The 16,641-nt window shown below is 51.5% G+C and overlaps 1 protein-coding gene across 1 annotated transcript; it reads right to left on the minus strand.

The window, feature by feature from the left end:
* Nucleotides 1-15,032: 15,032 nt before the first annotated feature.
* On the minus strand, nt 15,033-16,635 carry NOG (noggin). The gene has a single exon (XM_029928309.1). It carries the CDS (start codon nt 16,419-16,421, stop codon nt 15,723-15,725), a length of 699 nt encoding a protein of 232 aa, XP_029784169.1. The 5' UTR covers nt 16,422-16,635; the 3' UTR covers nt 15,033-15,722.
* Nucleotides 16,636-16,641: the final 6 nt, after the last annotated feature.

Consider the following 16,641-nt stretch of genomic DNA (forward strand, 5'->3'; position numbering starts at 1 on the left):
AATGAGCTGTGAGGTTCAACATCTGATAAGTGGTACAAGGTATTGATTCTGCGATCCCAGACTTACAGGGACTGGGTTCGAATTTAACATCTAAGGAAGCCCACTAGCCCAAAAGGCTGGAAATAGCTAACTGCCTATAGTCATAGATACCACAGGGGCTGAAGTCCCAAACCAGCCTTACCAGTGCCCAGGCTTGGGAAGGGCTTCTCTGTCACAGCCAGGGGCTTGGGTCCCTTTGCTCTTGTCTCTGTACTAGACAGAAGCTTGTTCTGTTGGTTTTAAAAGTGGAGGTGTTTTACACAATTCTTTGTCTTTTGGAGAACATGTTCATTGCCTTTTGGCCAAGGCTAGCCTGTCCCTCTTAATGATAGCTTTGAGTTAGATGGACAGCCTAGATCAACAGGAGGGCAGGGTCTGGGAAACAGCAGTGCAGCCACCTCTTCACTGCTGCTGGGATATGTTGCCATGGATACCACATGCAGGGAAGCAAAAGAAGCAGAAGAAACATAAAAGCCATACTATGTGTGTATTTCTGTGTTTATGTGTGGCACATGCATGCCAGTGCTCTCCTGCGTGACAGTCAGAGGAGGAAAGAAAGGTGGACATTTCTGAGGAGGCCTGACATTTTAATGGTCAGATTGAACTTGTCCAAGGTGGATTAACACCTCCACTGACTGCATTAGGTGACCCCCTACATGATGCTACGAAGTCAGAACAGGCCTGGGAATCTTGTCTCCTGTTCTTGTTCCTTACTGTTGGCCCCAAACCCCACAGGTGACAGAGAATGCATTTCTTAAGTGTCCTAGGCAGCGGGCACTGTGCTAAGGCTCCTCCGTTTCTTTCTTCCTTTTTTTTTTTTAAAGATTTCTTAAAAAGTTTATTTATTTCTTACCTGAGCAGGGGAGGGGCAAAGAGAGAAAGAGAGAGAGAGAATCCCAAGCAGGCTCCGTACTGGAGCCCAAACTCATGAACTGTAAGATCATGACCTGAGCCGAAATCAAGAGTTGGATGCTCAACCGACTGAGCCACCCAGGTGTCCCCTCCTACATTTCTTACGTGTTTTTATCCTGTGGATAACCTGCGGGGTAGATAGTGCTACTCTTATTATACAGATCGGCGCGAGGTGGGGGGCAGTTAAGGAGGTTAAAGGCACAGATCGTGAAGTCAGAATCCCCAAGTGACCCCAGACCTGCCTTTCCTAGTCGCCTGCCCGTGTCTTGGTTTCCCCATCTGTAGACAGTAGTGCCCGCATCGTGAGGGGTCAGCTGAGGCACGTGGAATGCTCAGCGCAGTATTTGGCATGTGTTAGGACCCCCTAATGATTGCAGCTATCACAGGTTTTTCCCCAACAGTTGGAAAGGAAGGAGTTTTTAAGGTTTTTTTTTTAATGTTTATTTGTTTTTGAGAGAGAGAGGGAGACAGACAGAGTGCATGTGGGGTGGGACAGAGAGACACACACACAGGATCTAAAGCAAGCTCTAGGCTCTGAGCTGTCAGCACAGCCTCCCATGCAGGGCTGGAACCTCGAGATCATGACCTGAGCCAAAGTCAGATACTTAACCAACTGAGCCACTCAGGTGTCCCAAGGAAGGAGTTTTTAAAGTCTTTCTTCCTACACAGGAACTGCTGTGGGATAAGTGCTCGACACATGAATGGCAGGTTCGTGTAACATGTCTGGTTTGCCTCTATCAGAGCCCGGGGATGACTGGAGAGTCCCACTTCCTTCTGTGGCCAGCGAAGTTGGCTTGTCCCCTCTGCTTGGGAAAGGGGCTCAGCGGCGATGCGTGCAGAGAGGGGCCACCGTGGAAAGCTGGCCCCGGCCAAGCCAGTGCGGGCCCCTGTTGCCAAGACACCCTTGCCTGCAGCCGTTCACTGCCCGGCGCCCCCTCCGCCAGGTCTTCTAGCCAGAGGATGGGGATGGAGAGGCGTAGAGTCTGGTGCCTTGGTGGCTGTCTGGCCATGCTCTCGCTGCTCCTGTCCCTGAGCCTGGCCCAATACGAGGGCTGGCCCCACTACCCTGAGTATTTCCAGCAGCCGGCCCCCGAGTACCACCGGCTGCAGGTGCCCTCAGATGTCATCAAGATCCAGCTCCGCCTGGCGGGCCAGAAAAGAAAGCACAGCGAGGGGCGGGTGGAGGTGTACTACAACGGCCAGGGGGGCACCATGTGTGACGACGACTTCTCCATCCACGCCGCCCACGTGGTCTGCCGGGAGTTGGGATATATGGAGGCCAAGTCCTGGACTGCCAGTCCTTCTTACGGCGAAGGGGAAGGGCCCATCTGGTTGGACAATATCTACTACACGGGCAGAGAGGTCACCCTCGCAGCCTGCTCCTCCAATGGCTGGGGTGTCACCGACTGCAAGCACACAGAAGACGTGGGTGTGGTGTGCAGAGACAAAAGGATTCCTGGCTTCAAGTTTGCCAATTCGTTGTCAGCCACATAAAGGAATGCATACCAAAGATTGTGATCCCCCAAAATGAAGAATCTCCCAGGATAAAATATCAAATTAAACAGTGATAAGAAGTACATAGAAGCAAACTATCCCTTCATAGCATCTTAATAGATGCTTAATAGAAATATGAGCTTATTTATAACATCAAAAAAAGGGGGGTCTCGGAGGGGGCTCTCTCACTCCATAACTTTACCTCCTTTTACTTACCATGTTCGTCTCACTCAGATGTCGGTCTGACTTGCCTGGTCTGAGAAGGTCAGGCCTCGAGACAGTTAGGGGTAGGAGGGCCTGTCTCTGAGAGCCGGACTGGACACTGGCCTGGCAGGGAGGAAGAGGCTGACCCTGTGAACATGGCCCTTTCACGGCTCTGGAGACTATAGACGTGCACCTCTGACACTGCAGGACAGTGCGTCTAATTGGTTCTTTCTTTTTTTTTTTTTAATTTTTAACGTTTTATTTAGTTTTAATACAGAGAGAGACAGAGCACGTGAGGGGGAGGGGCAGAGAGAGAGGGAGACACAGAATCTGAAGCAGGCTTTAGGCTCTGAGCTGTCAGCACAGAGCCTGACATGGGGCTTGAACCCACGAACTGAGGTCATGACCTGAGCCCAAGTGGGAGGTTTAACCGACTGAGCCACCCAGGCGCGCCTAATTGGTGCATTCTAAAACGAAATGCAGGGGTGCCTAGGTGGCTCAGTTGTCAAACTTCTGACTCTTTGTTGTCAGCTCAGGTCAAAATCTTATGGTTTGTGAGACAGAGCCCCACATTAGAGCTCTATGCTGACTTAGCCTGCTTGGGATTCATCCTCTCCCTCTCTCTCTGACCCTCCCCCACGAGAACCACCCCCCCCCAAATAAATAAACATTAGAAAAATAAAACTAAATGCTTCCTTCAGGGATACAGAAAAAAAAGATAATCGTATCGAGTGTTTTTAAAAAGTGATTTTAATCTTAGGAAGATAGTAACCTGGCATGTTGTGGATGTCACCAGAATCGAGTCCCAGCCCCAGGGCTAACCAGCTTTGTGACTTTGGGTAAGTCTCTGCACCTCTCTGAGCTTTTGTCTGTGAGAGGGCTGATATAAATGCCAGTCATGGTGCTCTAATGTCTGTCCCATGCTGGTCTTCTATGACTTTATCCCCAACTTCTTCTGGTTAAATAGGCCACAATTCTTCATGCTCTCAGCCTTCATCGGACCAGCTCCTCACAAGACAGCAGTATCCACAGAAGACACCTCAGCCCGCTGTTCACAGGGCTTTCCCATGAGACTCCCATGATGTTTGGGGCCATCTTTCCCTGCTCTTCCTCTTTCTCTGGGTGGGGACAGCCTGAGTGCTTTTTGTAGAAGCACGCATTATTACTGACAGCGACTTGTGTTTGCTCAAGGTTTGAGAGCTTACATAAACATTAATATTATCAGCCACATAGCTGGGATGGAGTAGAGCAAAGAGCCCCGGTTCAACTTCAAAGTCTACACTTTGAACAACCCCACTTTACCTATGCCTTCAAAAGATCTATATAAGTTGAAGTTGGAATTAACCAACATTCATTAAACAAACCAAAAAGTTCTGTGTGGATTTGACTTAAAAAGAAAACAACAGAGCCCCTTCTCATATCCAGTCACTCAATTACTCAATTACCACATATTTATGAAATGCTTACTACGCATAAAGCACTATTTTAGATAATATGGTTGGAAATCAGAATCAAATACAGTAGCTGCCTTCAAAGGACGTTGAAATCCAGAGGTAGCCAGACACAGGTCCGTACCAATGAGTGCAGTGTTGTAAGTGCTAGATCCGTGGCACTTATGCAGCATGCAAATCAGAAAGCCCATGGGTTTTGGGGTTTGAGTCCTGGTTCCGAGTCCTGGATTTGCCACTAAGAGTCCTTGGATAATTCAGCAAATCTTTCTGAACCTACTGTGTAGCAGTAGTAATACCACATAGGATTATTAGAGTTGGAGTTGACATGTATGATGCACATTAAGGACCCAGGACAGTGCCTGTCACATACGAGAAATTAACATCTATCATTTGTTATTATTATTATTAATCATCAGCACTGTAGGAGGACAAAGTACAGCTTGATTAATTCACCCTGGCTGAGGAAGTGCCATGTGAGCTGAAGTACGGGTAGGTCTTTCCTAGGTGGAATCCTGTTTTGGGTGATGGGGTAAATGCGGGGCAGGGGGCATTCCAGGTAAAGCAAATGGTGTAAGCAAAAGGCACAGCAGGTTTGGGTAGCCATGGGTAAGTTGGTGTGGCTGGTTGGTGGAGGAAGGGGGTGGAGCAGAAAACGGTGGTAGATTACAGTGGAAGGTGAGTTGGGGTCTTGGATTGTAAAGGGCTTTGGTTGTTGTGCTAAGAAAGTTAACCATGGTTCCATAGCAAAGGGGAGACACCAGAAGTATGTAGGAAGTAGGGAAGACATCTGGCCCAGGACAGAGTTCTGGGTGCTGGCCCTACAAGTGTGATACATCCCACAGTGGGAATCCCAGAGGGTCCCCTCCGGCAGAGGACATGGAAGGAGAGGAGGCGAGCCGACCAGAACCCCGGGGCACATCAATCTCCAATGTCCAGCCAGACACAGGAATCACACTGAGCATGCCCTCCAGGGATCCCAGGGGTCTGGAGCCACATTGTGGGAAGAAGGAAGACAGCAGCGGAGGCCGGGCCCTTGGGAAATCTGCCTTGGAATGTGGCATTTGGGGAAAGTTTTCCAACCTTGGGGTGGCAGGCGCTTGTGTCCACAGGCTAGTTACCAGCCGCCCCGTACTCCCATCAGAATTTCTGCATTAGTCTTCGTCTCTAACCTGAGATTTGACATGGACAGTATCACTCCCCCTTTTCGGGCCTCAGTGTTTTCCATGTTCCATGGTGGTGGTCATATTGCCCTTTAAATTTTTTAAAATGTTTTTATTTATTTTAGAGAGAGAGAGAGAGAGACAGTGCAAGCAGGAGAGGGTGAGAGAGAGGGAGACACAGAATCTGAAGACAGGCTCCAGGCTCTGAGCTAGCTGTCAGCACAGAGCCCGACGTGGGGCTCGAACCTACAAACTGTGAGATCATGACCTGAGCTGAAGCCAGACTTAACTGGCTGAGTCACCCAGGCGCCTCCATGTTGTCCTTTAAAGTTCTTATTGCTGATATTGCCTGTTGACCCTCTTGGGGCGGGGGGTGGGGGGTGGGTTGACCCTACCTCAGTGTGCTTGTCTTTCTCATCACTAGGTTTCTGCCCCTGAAGTGAGGTGGGAAAGACACCAGTGAAGACTCTTTCTGGGAGATAGTCACCTATAAGTTATTCCTGGTTGAGGGCCAATAGCTAAGATTGAGGGATTTCTGGAATTGGAACAAATTAGAGCTAGTGCACTTGGGATGGATTCCTACCTCGGTCTCACCTACCTCGGTAAAACAAGCTCCCTGGCTTCCCCAATTCCTTCCATCCTGATTTAACTTTTTTTTTCCCTCTCTCAGCTTTGCCTTTGGTCATTGGTTTTCCCACTTTCATCCATTCTTTGGCCAATAATTTAAACAACAATGAGAACAAAAGCCAGAAGTCAACTGGCATGAAATACGAAGCTGTTTCATGGGTGAAGAAAAAGAAGGATCCACTGGATTCCTTCCCCTGCCATAGACAGAGCACAGATGAGGACCTGAGTAAGTGGCCGGTCTGCCTTTGGGTGGTAGGACATCGGCTTTTACCCTGACCACAGGCGTGCAGCACAGGCCTCGAAATTGGTAAGAGGGAAAGAGACCATGGTCTCCTGGACTCCTACATCCCACTAGGAGCTCACATATGGAACACATTGGAACATCCCAACAGGCTGGTAAGATGGCTCTCATTATGTCCATGTTGAGTGTGTGGAAACCCAATCTCAGGGATGCCACAGCTCATGGCCATCCACCAGGGTTCAAACCCACGCCGGTCCACTCCCACCCCCACCCCTAAATATCAAATTCTTTGCCCAAGTAGAAAGGCTTTTGCCTCCAGGGCAAGCTATTCTTCAAGCCTCAGTTTCCTTATCTTTAAAATGATAATCAAAACTCTGGCTCTGTGCTCCAGGGTTTGAAAGAGACAATGAATGTGAAAGTGGTTTTTAAATTGTAAAGCAGTAGGCATGAGTTAGTCATCGTTTAATTTTATTATTCCCTGGGCAGGAAAGATCATGTTTTCACGGTTCAACAGAGAAGATAATCGCTCCCATTTTTAAGGATTTCAAATGTGGAGAAAGGTGAATCGTCTACCCACCCCTGGAGAGTCCTTTCAGAGTTTTCTCTGTGGAATCCCTATCTAGCCTCTGATGGGAAGGTTTTCTAGATGGGAGATGTCCTTTTCCTGGGAGATTCCTTGGTTTGTTAAGAGTCTATCTGCAGCTCAGCCGCCTCCCCCACCTGCTGCGGCAGACGGGGACCTTCTGGAGTCAGTTCACTGGGAGTCACCGTAACCCCCACAATGACAGAGTCACTGCAGGGTCATGTGCATAGCCCTGGCCCTGTATCCATCTTCGGGGACATTCTTAAATTTTCCCGGGATCACTATTTAGCAAGAGCCGGACTCTGTATTTCAACATTCTCAGAGCCCCAGATAGAACCTGGCTTATCCTGGGGAATGGGTATTTCTTTAGTGTGTCAGTCATCCAGTCTTTTTTATATTGAGTGTCTATATGTGTCCCGAACTGGGCCTCTGCCCAGGGATGGATACGTTGGCAAGCGACATGGAGGGAGGTGACAGTCCAGTGGGAGAGGAAGAGGACACAAATATCTGAGGATTATAAATACCAATTGCAAACTGATACAGACTCTGAAGAAAAAGTCCTAAGAGCCAGAGAGCCTGGATCAGAGGGGACTTCCTGCTCTCTCTATGAATGGGATCTGAAGCCTGGGTGTGCAGGTTGCCGAAAAGTCATCCCAGCCTGAAGGAGAGCATGTGCAAAGGCCCTAGAGCAGGGGTGGGGAGGGAGAGCTTGGTGCAGGAAAGAACCTGAGCTGGACTGTGTGGCTTGAACCCAGAGGCAGGCGGAGAGGGGCCTCAGTCTGGTAAGGATTCTGGCCTTTATCCTCAGAGCCATGGGAAGCCATTGAGAAGTTTTATGCAGGGGAGTGACAAGACCACATGTGTGTCTTAAGGTCACTTGGGCTGCAGCGTGGAGAATGGATTGGAGCTGGGGCGAGCATGGAAACAGGGAGACTGGTTGGGATTATGAACTCCGGGAGCACGAAACCCCTCCACTTCTCCAACAGCCTGGCAGAGCGCTAATGCTGTTTGAATCTTGGCTCTCCCACCAACCTAGCCGTGCGATCTTGGGCGAGTCACTTAGGCTTCCTGTTTTCACAATTTCCACATCTGTAAAATGGGGAAGAACGATTTCCCTCCTTGGACTAATTCTGTCCCCTTAATTGCACAAATTAGACACCAGTTGGGAGCCCTGTACAACACGGGCTGGGAGGAGGTGCCAAAACCCACGACTGCAGGGCCCGTTTCTCTTGGCAGGTGCTGGTTACCCCTGTCTTCCTTGTTCTTCCTGGACAAACTCTCTGAACAGCCTGCAGATGTGTGGCTGGCTTCCTGAGCCCAGTCCTGACCGTACAGAAACAGCAGCAGCTGGGCCTCCCATTACTGGCGGCCCCAGCCACGCCCGTCCACCATCTGGAAGGAGCTCCGTGAGCATCCATCTTTCCTTCGATGTCTGTGAGCTCCAGTTTTCCTACCTGTGAAACAAGCCTGTGCACGTGTATCGTTCTGGTCAATATTTGTTCAGTGCGGCTGTGGTTCAGGTGCTGTGCTAGTTTCTGGGAGCATAAGACTGACCTATTTCCTGCCCTTGGGAGGTTTCATACCTCATTGGATGAAAAATTAGATGCATGAAAGTGCTTTTAAAATCCTAACACCGCTTATACTTATAACAACTGTCAAAGGGTGGTTGAATAGAAATCTGGAAATGCTGTTTTTGGTGGCAGTTCTGTTCCAAAGTAACCAGAACAGAGACAAGTCAGTTGGCGTTGATGGGCCTTAGTTTCTGCAGTCAAATGAAGGAGTGAAGAACTTTAAGGCCGTCCTATTTTAAATGTGGTCACTCTGTCATCTGTCCTGCAAAATCTGGCTCCTCCTCCCAAATGCTGTGGATGCCTCCTTCAGGACTTCCGTTCTTCTTATTGCAAAGAATCAACCTTTGCTTTTTACTTTCAGTCCCCTTCTCGTATCTAATCCAGGGATCCCAACTGCAAATGCTACAGCGGTTCTGGTGGGTGGTAGAGTGAGTGAAGCAGGCAGTGGGGAGAGGTAGGACTGTGGCAAAACACAGGAGGCCTGTTCCCTTTAAAGATGACGACTGCTTTCCCGCTCCACACATTATTGCGTTAGACAAAAATGCAGGCTGGATCTAACTTCTGTTTTCCTTTAGCTTTTTTAAAATGTTTATTTATTTTTGAGAGAGAGAGAGAAGAGTGAGACAGAGCATGGGCGCAAGCGGGGGAGGGGCAGAGAGAGAGGGAGACAGAATCTGAAGCAGCTCCAGGCTCTGAGCTGTCAGCACAGATCCCGACGCGGGGCTCGAACTCACAAACCGTGAGATCATGACCTGAGCTGAAGTCAGACACTTAACTGGCTGAGCCACCGAGGCGCCCCTGTTTTCCTTTAATATGCCTCTCAGGTTGGTCTTTTCCTCTCCCTTCACCCTAATCACACTGTCCTCCAGGCCTAGATGACAGTCTCAGTCTCCCACTGTCTTACCTTTCTAATTTTTTTTACAGATCCAGAAGAAGCCCTCCCACCTCATCCCCTCTTCAAGAACCTGCAATGGCTCCCCGTGGACCCCCAATCTCGTTCACTTCCTTTAACCCAGTATTTCCTGAACACGCGTATCATGGCCAGCATTGCACTGTATGCTGTGGAGACTTAAAAATAAAAGAGTTATGATTTAAAAATTCTATCACTTAAAAATTCTCACAGCCTACAGCAGAGGTTAACCTTTGTGTTTCAGACCATAGAATCTGATGAGAACGACAAACTCTTCCCAGAAAGAACACGTGCAAACACATTTTACGCACACTCTGCCGAGCCAACCTTGACACTCCTCTGCAAAGCAGGGCAGATCGAGAGTCCCCTTCCTGGAGAAAATACGACGCCTTGGTCTTAGTGTGACAGAGGGGCACAGAGGAGGGGGTGCTTCACTCCAGGTAGGGGAAGCCTTTGTGGAGCAGATCTGATGCTACTTTGAAATCACACAGGCCTGCATGTGAATCCAAATGCTTCCATTTACCAGATGTGTGCCCCTGGGCTGGGCACTCAGCTTCTCTGAGCCTCATTCTCCTCACCCGTGGATGCTCATTTCACAGAGAGAGTGAAACAGGATGACAGATATGAAGCATCAGGTTGATGGTGTCACTCAAGGTGGGCTGGTCACATCCTCTGCCCCTTGGTCTCTTTCAGGTTTCCCGGCATGCCTTTCTTCATACCATCTCCAAATGCAAGTTCACCAGGAGTCTTCTGATCTGCTGGGAAGAATCTTACTGCTCCCCAACCTCAGAGAGCCCTCCCTCTTTAGCTGTCTCCGTACCTTCCACTCATCCCTCCATGGATCCTTTCATTCTGCTCAGTTATGAACCGAAATCTTCCCCAGACTTCTCAGATTCCTCCCTATTCTGGATGAACCTAGAACCTCTCTGTGCCTGTCTGAGGGTGGCAGCAAAGGAAGAAGCTCTTTCATCTGAGCGACCTCTTCTGTGCACGGACCCTGGCTGGCCTGAAACATCAAGGGGCCTTCCACCCTCTGGCAGCCCCCACAACCAGTCAGTCACCAAGTCCTCTCCAGTATTTTAGCAAATGCTTTTTGTGTTCATTGGCATTGGCACTCCTTAAGTATCCACACTTATTGATTCTCTGTGGTTCACAGCAAGGTCCTCCTTGACCAACCTTCCAGTGGCCACTCTTCCATTTCTAACCTGTCCTAGACACTGGCACTGAACTTGAATGGGAGATGACTCTACCGCCCCATTTTTGTGTCCTGAGCAGACAGTACAGACCCTGGCTTGTGGTAGATAAAGATGGCCCCTGCTTCTTCCGTCCTTGCTCCTGTTGACAGGTGATGTCTACTTCCCTTTCTCTTCAATCTGGGTTCCTTTTAGAAACTTGGTAACCAACAGGCTGTGGGAGAAACAATGTTGCATGTCCTCTGAGACAATTATAAGAAGCCTGGCAGCTTCCATCCAGGTCTCTTGGAGAACTTTCTCTCAGCCCTGAGCTGCCATGTAGTGAGTCCGACTATTCTGAAGCCATTGTGTTTTTGGAAAACCCAAGCCCCATGGAGAAGCCACTGGCAGGGGCTCTAGTCAACAGGTCTGCTGAACTCCCGTAATGGCTAGACGGCATTTGGGAAGTGGGTTTCTAGCGCTCAGCTGACACCACAAGTATCGGAGGCGAACTGCCCAGCTGAGCCCTCTCCAAATTCCTGACACACAGAATCATGAGCAAAATAAAATTGTTCTAAGATTGCTGGTTTTGGTGTAGCTTGTCATGCACCTATAGATAACCAGAACAGTGATCAAAAAGTGAAGAATTCATCGGCTGTGGTGCTCTAATGGTGTCGCTGCCCTATTCAAGAGCTCTCAATGGCTCCCCATTGCCCGAAAAATAATGTTTAGGACCCTTAGTTGGCCTTTACACTCCTTCACAATCTGGTGTCAGCCTGCTTTTCAGATCCTCTTTAATCAGGTACCTTCTCTGGCTGCCCAGTCCAGCAGCGAGCCGTCCTCTTTCCATCTTTAGTTTGTTTGATGTTTTTCTAACTCTTCTGCCTTCGTGTGCCCCGTTCTTTATTTCTTACCTCCTTCTCCTCGTGTGTATGCATGTGTGTGTGTGTGTGTGTGTGTGTGTGTGTGTGGAGGGTGAGCACGTACGGAGGCATACACACGTGTTGTGTGGGCCTACCAGGCACGAATCCCTCCAGAGCCTGGGTTGGGACTTCCCAGCACACACTCCGGCACATTGTGTCTCCCACGCCAGGTGCTCATGCCCTTGAAGGGAGGAAGGGTATTTAGAAGAAGCACAGGCTTTGGGTCAGCTCAGATTTTGAATCATAATTGTCCCTCTTACTGTGTGGCTTTGGGCAAGATGCATAAACTCTCTGAGCGCAGTCTCCTTATTTAGAAACTAGAGACCTAATGAGAATGCTTGGATAGGCCCGGCGCTCGGCATCACAGGCCATTAATAGCTGCTTGCTGAGGAGACACAGGAGGACAATCGATCATCTTCTTGAAGCTCAATTGTTACTATGTCCATGTTGGAGAGACCTCTACCCCCATCAAAACTATAGACATTAAGAAAAAATGTTTTTAAAGTTTAAAAGGAACAAAGAACAGGGCAGAGTGAAAAGGCACAGTGGAGGCCACCTGGCCAACCCCAGCTCTATTAATCTGTGTGATCGGCCTGTCCCGACTGGGGCCTCAGTCTTCTCATCTGTGAATTGAGCAGTGGGCACTGGAATCTAAACTCTCTCCTCCAGCGCTGACATTCCAAGAGCATTAAAGAAAAAGGATGAATCACCCCTCAAAATACCCATACGGGCTGGGCCCTCCCCCTGCTGTCCCCATCCAGCACAGCTAAGAGCTCTTAATACACAGCCAGCTTCCTGCTGCAGCTGCCACCAAACTTCAACCCCCTTTCCCAGGGGTCTCAGAAGCAAGACTGATAATGGACCCCTGGCCTTCTCCATCTCAACAGGGAATCAGATCCCGTTCCCAGACTCTGGGGGCCAGAGGGCCCTCCCCTGAGGGTGCTGGCTTTCCATGGACATTTGGCTCTCAGTATACATGTGCATGAAGTGTGGGGCGTGTTGGAAGGGCGGAAGGAAGGAATAAAGGGAAGGGTTGAAAATAGAGGGTTGATGATTGATTTCCTGCAATCCTGGCAGGAGGGCTGGAGTGGTGGAAACCTTGCCCTTCTCTTCCAGGATGTCGACAAAGTGGATGTGTCTCTATCTGTTAGAGTTCTAAGTCTCCATCCTGGGGAGGCACGGTCCCCCTAGCAGCTGCATGAATTTGTAAGCACAGGCTGTCAAAGCCACAGAAGACACCAAGATCAGTTTTCCTCCTTACAGGAGATAGACACTAGGTGACCGCAGAGGACAGTTTTCTTGCCTCTCTGCCCAGAGCTCTCTACTCCTTTCCGCGGTGATGCTATTATTAGTATTATCAACATTAATAATAATGGAGACGTAACCGGCTGTGCATTAGTCACAATGTTCCAGGAGCCAGCACCTCCTTCCTTCTCTTCTGGGACTGGCTGGATCCTGCTGGGTCCTCTTCTCCGCGTCCGGAGCAGCTTGGGGCCTGCCCTTTGGTCTGTGTGCGCGGTGGTCTGTCTACTGCCCGTCACGTCTGCAGCAGCCCGGGTCCTCCTCGCTCACACCAGCTCTGGCTCTGAAAGCCGAGAAGCTCGCCGGCTGCGAGCGGGTTTTCCAAGTGGGCAGGGGTGGGGAGGAGGGGCGCGGGCGGGCGGAGGGAGGAGGGGGCGTCGCGGAGGGGAAGACCTCGCATTGTAATCCAATGACATTGCCAACGTGGGGGTGGGGGCGCTGGCCTCGGCGCGCTCTCCGAGTTTTGGCTGCCCGCCCAGCTGGGAATAACTCTCTTCGCATAATTCGCGTGTTTACCAGGCATGAAAATTCTTGCTTTCGGCTCCCCCCCCCCCGCCCCATAAGCCCCCTCCCCTTCCCTCTCCCCACCACCTCCGCCCCTCGCGAGTGAAACTCTGTCTAAAAAAATATTGGCCCGGGGCACAGAAAGTTTTGCATAAATTCATAAGTGATGAATGGCTGATTTTAACGTTATTTGGGTATTTGTCAGAACTTAACAAATATACATGGGGACGGCGGTTCATAAACGTAAACATCTCAATATCCCCTTTCTTCTGGAAATAAATTACGTTTGTTTGCCGGGCTTGGAGTCTTAAGGTAGCCGACATTAGGAATATTTTAAAAGCCATCATCCATCGAGCATGTCTCCCAGGCGCCAGGAAGATTAAATGAAAGAATCATAAGATGGAGGTCTTTAACTTTTAATCCTTTTACAATGAAGCCTCAGATAGTCGCGGGGGCAGGGTGCCCTCTCTGGGGGGAATAATGCCGTTATTCCTCGGCTCTCAGTTAATGAATACCCTAACGTCTGTCCCACGGCTGACGGAGGCAGCGCCGGGGAGGGGGCTCCGGCTCCCGGGCCAGGCTATTGAAATGCGGAGCCACCGAGGCTGCGTCGGGAGGGAAGAAAGCGCCCGGCTGGAGGGACAGGGCGGGCGGGGCCGGGGGCATTGAGACCGCGCTGGGGACCCGGCGCAGGTTTGAAATAATTAGCATAGATTCGCCGGGACTCCGGTCCCGCGGTGGGGATGGCGGAGGGGGGGCGGGGGGGGGCGGGGAGGGACGCCGGGAAGGAGGCGCGGGGAGGTGGCAGGGGGGTGGGGAGGGAGCAAAGGAGAGCGACTTTGGAGTCCAAGATAAATAAAGGGAGCGCTGAGCAGTGTCAGGAAGCCGGCCCACGTGGAGCTGCGCGGATGGGCGCCACCGCGGATGGAGGCGGAGGGACGCACGCGAGTCGAGCGCCAGCCCCTAGAAGTTGGCTTTTTAAGGGGTGGGGTGAGGGTGATATTTATGCGCGTTGCTTTAAGGGTAAAGTGTCCTCTGCCCCTCTCTAACCCAAAAGCTCAAAGATCCCAATTCTGATTGCTCCTCTCTTCCCACCCCCCAAGCAGACGAAGTGTCTATGTCCAGAACCGGGGGGCGCACCCAGTTCCCAACCGCAAATCCCAGTGGTGGCGTTTTTCACCCAAATTCAGACCCCTCCGAAATCCTGACTCTCCGAGTCCTCCTTAGGTCCCGGGGGAGGAGGGAGGCGAGTGTCAAGTCTCCCAGCTATCCCCAAGCAATTCCGGCCGAGGCCCTGAGGTTTTGGGGTTCAGACCTGCAAGATCCTGGAACCTGAGTGTTAATTCCAAAGGACCCGGGAGTCTCAGCTTACATCACCGTAGCTCCCCGGCGTGCAAAGGGTTAACACGGACTGGTTATTGATGGGGGGGGCGGTGCGAAGCGGGCGGGGTGGCGGGATCTGGGTGGGCGCGCTCTGATCTCTCCCACCAACTCCCCCCCCCCCATTCCTCGGGGGTCAAGTTTCAGCGGCACTCCGCCCCCAGGGTAGGTGTGAAAGACACGTGTCCCCATTGTGAAGGGCCTGTCAGGCAGGACAAAGCGGCCGCCCATCCTCCCCCCCACCCCCGCCCCTCGGCCCAGCCTGGGGTCAGCTCCAGGGGGCCGGCTGGGTGTCGAGGTCAGGACGAGCCCGAGGTTTGGTGACATAGGGAGAAAACGCTGGGAGACAGGGCGAAGGCCACGTGATGCTCAAGTGAGGGGTTTGAGAATAACCCCCCCCCCATAAAAAAACTGAGCGGTCATCTCCATCACATCAGACGACGGGATGAGCCCCTTCTCCCAACAGGCGTAGTAAGCACAGCGGCACCCCTACCCGCCCCCTCCAGCCCCCACACCCTCCATCAATCACCAACACAGAGAATCGCAGTGTAAAGCGCAGTCGGTTTTAGTGGTTTTCTTTAATCCTGCTCTGCACTTCTTTCTCATTTACTACACGGGATATTATAAAGAATAAATAGCAGATACTCTTAATTTACAATGATTAGTCATTCCATTTGTTCTCTATATTTACAATAACTGTAAAATAACATTGAACTCTATAGCGTCTTCGAGGTCCAAGGAAAACCAAAACACTTTCCGAAGAATGGAAAATAGCTTTTTAAAAGTCCTTCTACAAAAGTTCTCCCCTCTCTTTGTACTTTAAGAAAAAATAACTTTTCCCCCCTGCTTCGCCATGCGAAGGCCACTGGAATATAAATAGCAGGTTAACATTATTAGCAACAACCAGAATAAGTCTCTCTTTTCTCTGTTCTTTTTTTTCCTTTTGCTTATTTTTTTTTAAAAATACAGTAGAAGCCGGTAACTTTTAACGTATAATACTGACCTTTTAATAAGTAAATTAAAACTGGGACCGTATATACACACACATATACATTCCTACACAGTTAAACAGTGCATTACATGAACCAGAAAGCTAGGTCTCTGTAGCCAGAAAAAAAAAAAAAAAGTTCATTGAAGCCCCTCTCGAGAGGGTGGTGGACTGGTTGGAGACGGTGCGGGGGGCGGGGAGGGAGGAGGACGTCGGTGGGGTTTCATCAGTTGTCCAGGTGCGGGAAGGGGACCCCGAGTCCTAACACGAGCACTTGCACTCGGAAATGATGGGGTACTGGATGGGAATCCAGCCGCAGCGCTGGCCCCCGCGCCGCTGACAGCGCCACCGCAGCACCGTGAGGTGCACAGACTTGGAAGGCTTGCACACCATGCCCTCGGGCACGGAGCACGAGCGCTTACTGAAGCAGCTGCCCACCTTCACGTAGCGCGGCCAAAAGCGGCTGCCCAGGTCGTTCCACACGTACAGCACCGGGCAGAAGGTCTGCGACCACAGCCACATCTGTAACTTCCTCCGCAGCTTCTTGCTCAGGCGCTGCTTCTTGCCCGAGGCCAAGCCCTCGGAGAACTCCAGCCCTTTGATCTCGCTCGGCATGGCCCCCGACGGCCGCTGCCGCAGCAGCTGGTCCAGCTCGGCCAGGTCCTCGGCGCCCCCGGCCGCCCCCCCGCCCCCGCCGGGCCGGTCCTCGGGGGGCGAGGTGGCCATGAAGCCCGGGTCGTAGTGGCCCCCGAGCAGCGAGCGCAACAGCGTCTCGTTCAGATCCTTCTCTTTGGGGTCAAAGATAGGGTCCGGGTGTTCGATGAGGTCCACCAGGGGCAGGTTGTCGCTGGGAGCCGGGCGGATGTGGAGATAGTGCTGGCCGCCGGCCGGTGCCGCCCGCAGCCCCAGGACCACCACCAGGGCGTAGAGGGTGACCCCCAGGCTGGGGCAGCGCTCCATGCCTCCGGCGCGCGCCCGGGGCTGCTGCTTCGTCCCGCGTCCCCGGAGGAGAGCACGCCGAGCCAGCGGCGCCGCGGCGCTCCCCCGTCTCTCCGGCGGCGGCTCACCCGAGGCTGGGCAGGCGCAGGGCCGGCAGCATGAGTCGCCGGGAGAGCCCTTCGCGCGGCGCCGGCTCCCACCGGGGTGGAAAGAAGGCACACAAGTTGGCCGCAACTCCTCT

This window comes from Suricata suricatta, chromosome 17 (genome assembly GCF_006229205.1).
Source record: "Suricata suricatta isolate VVHF042 chromosome 17, meerkat_22Aug2017_6uvM2_HiC, whole genome shotgun sequence".
In the NCBI taxonomy this organism is placed as follows: domain Eukaryota; kingdom Metazoa; phylum Chordata; class Mammalia; order Carnivora; family Herpestidae; genus Suricata; species Suricata suricatta.

Excerpts from the sequence above, each read along its gene's own strand:
- NOG (XM_029928309.1), bottom strand. The coding sequence starts at position 16,421 with ATGGAGCGCTGCCCCAGCCTGGGGGTCACCCTCTACGCCCTGGTGGTG.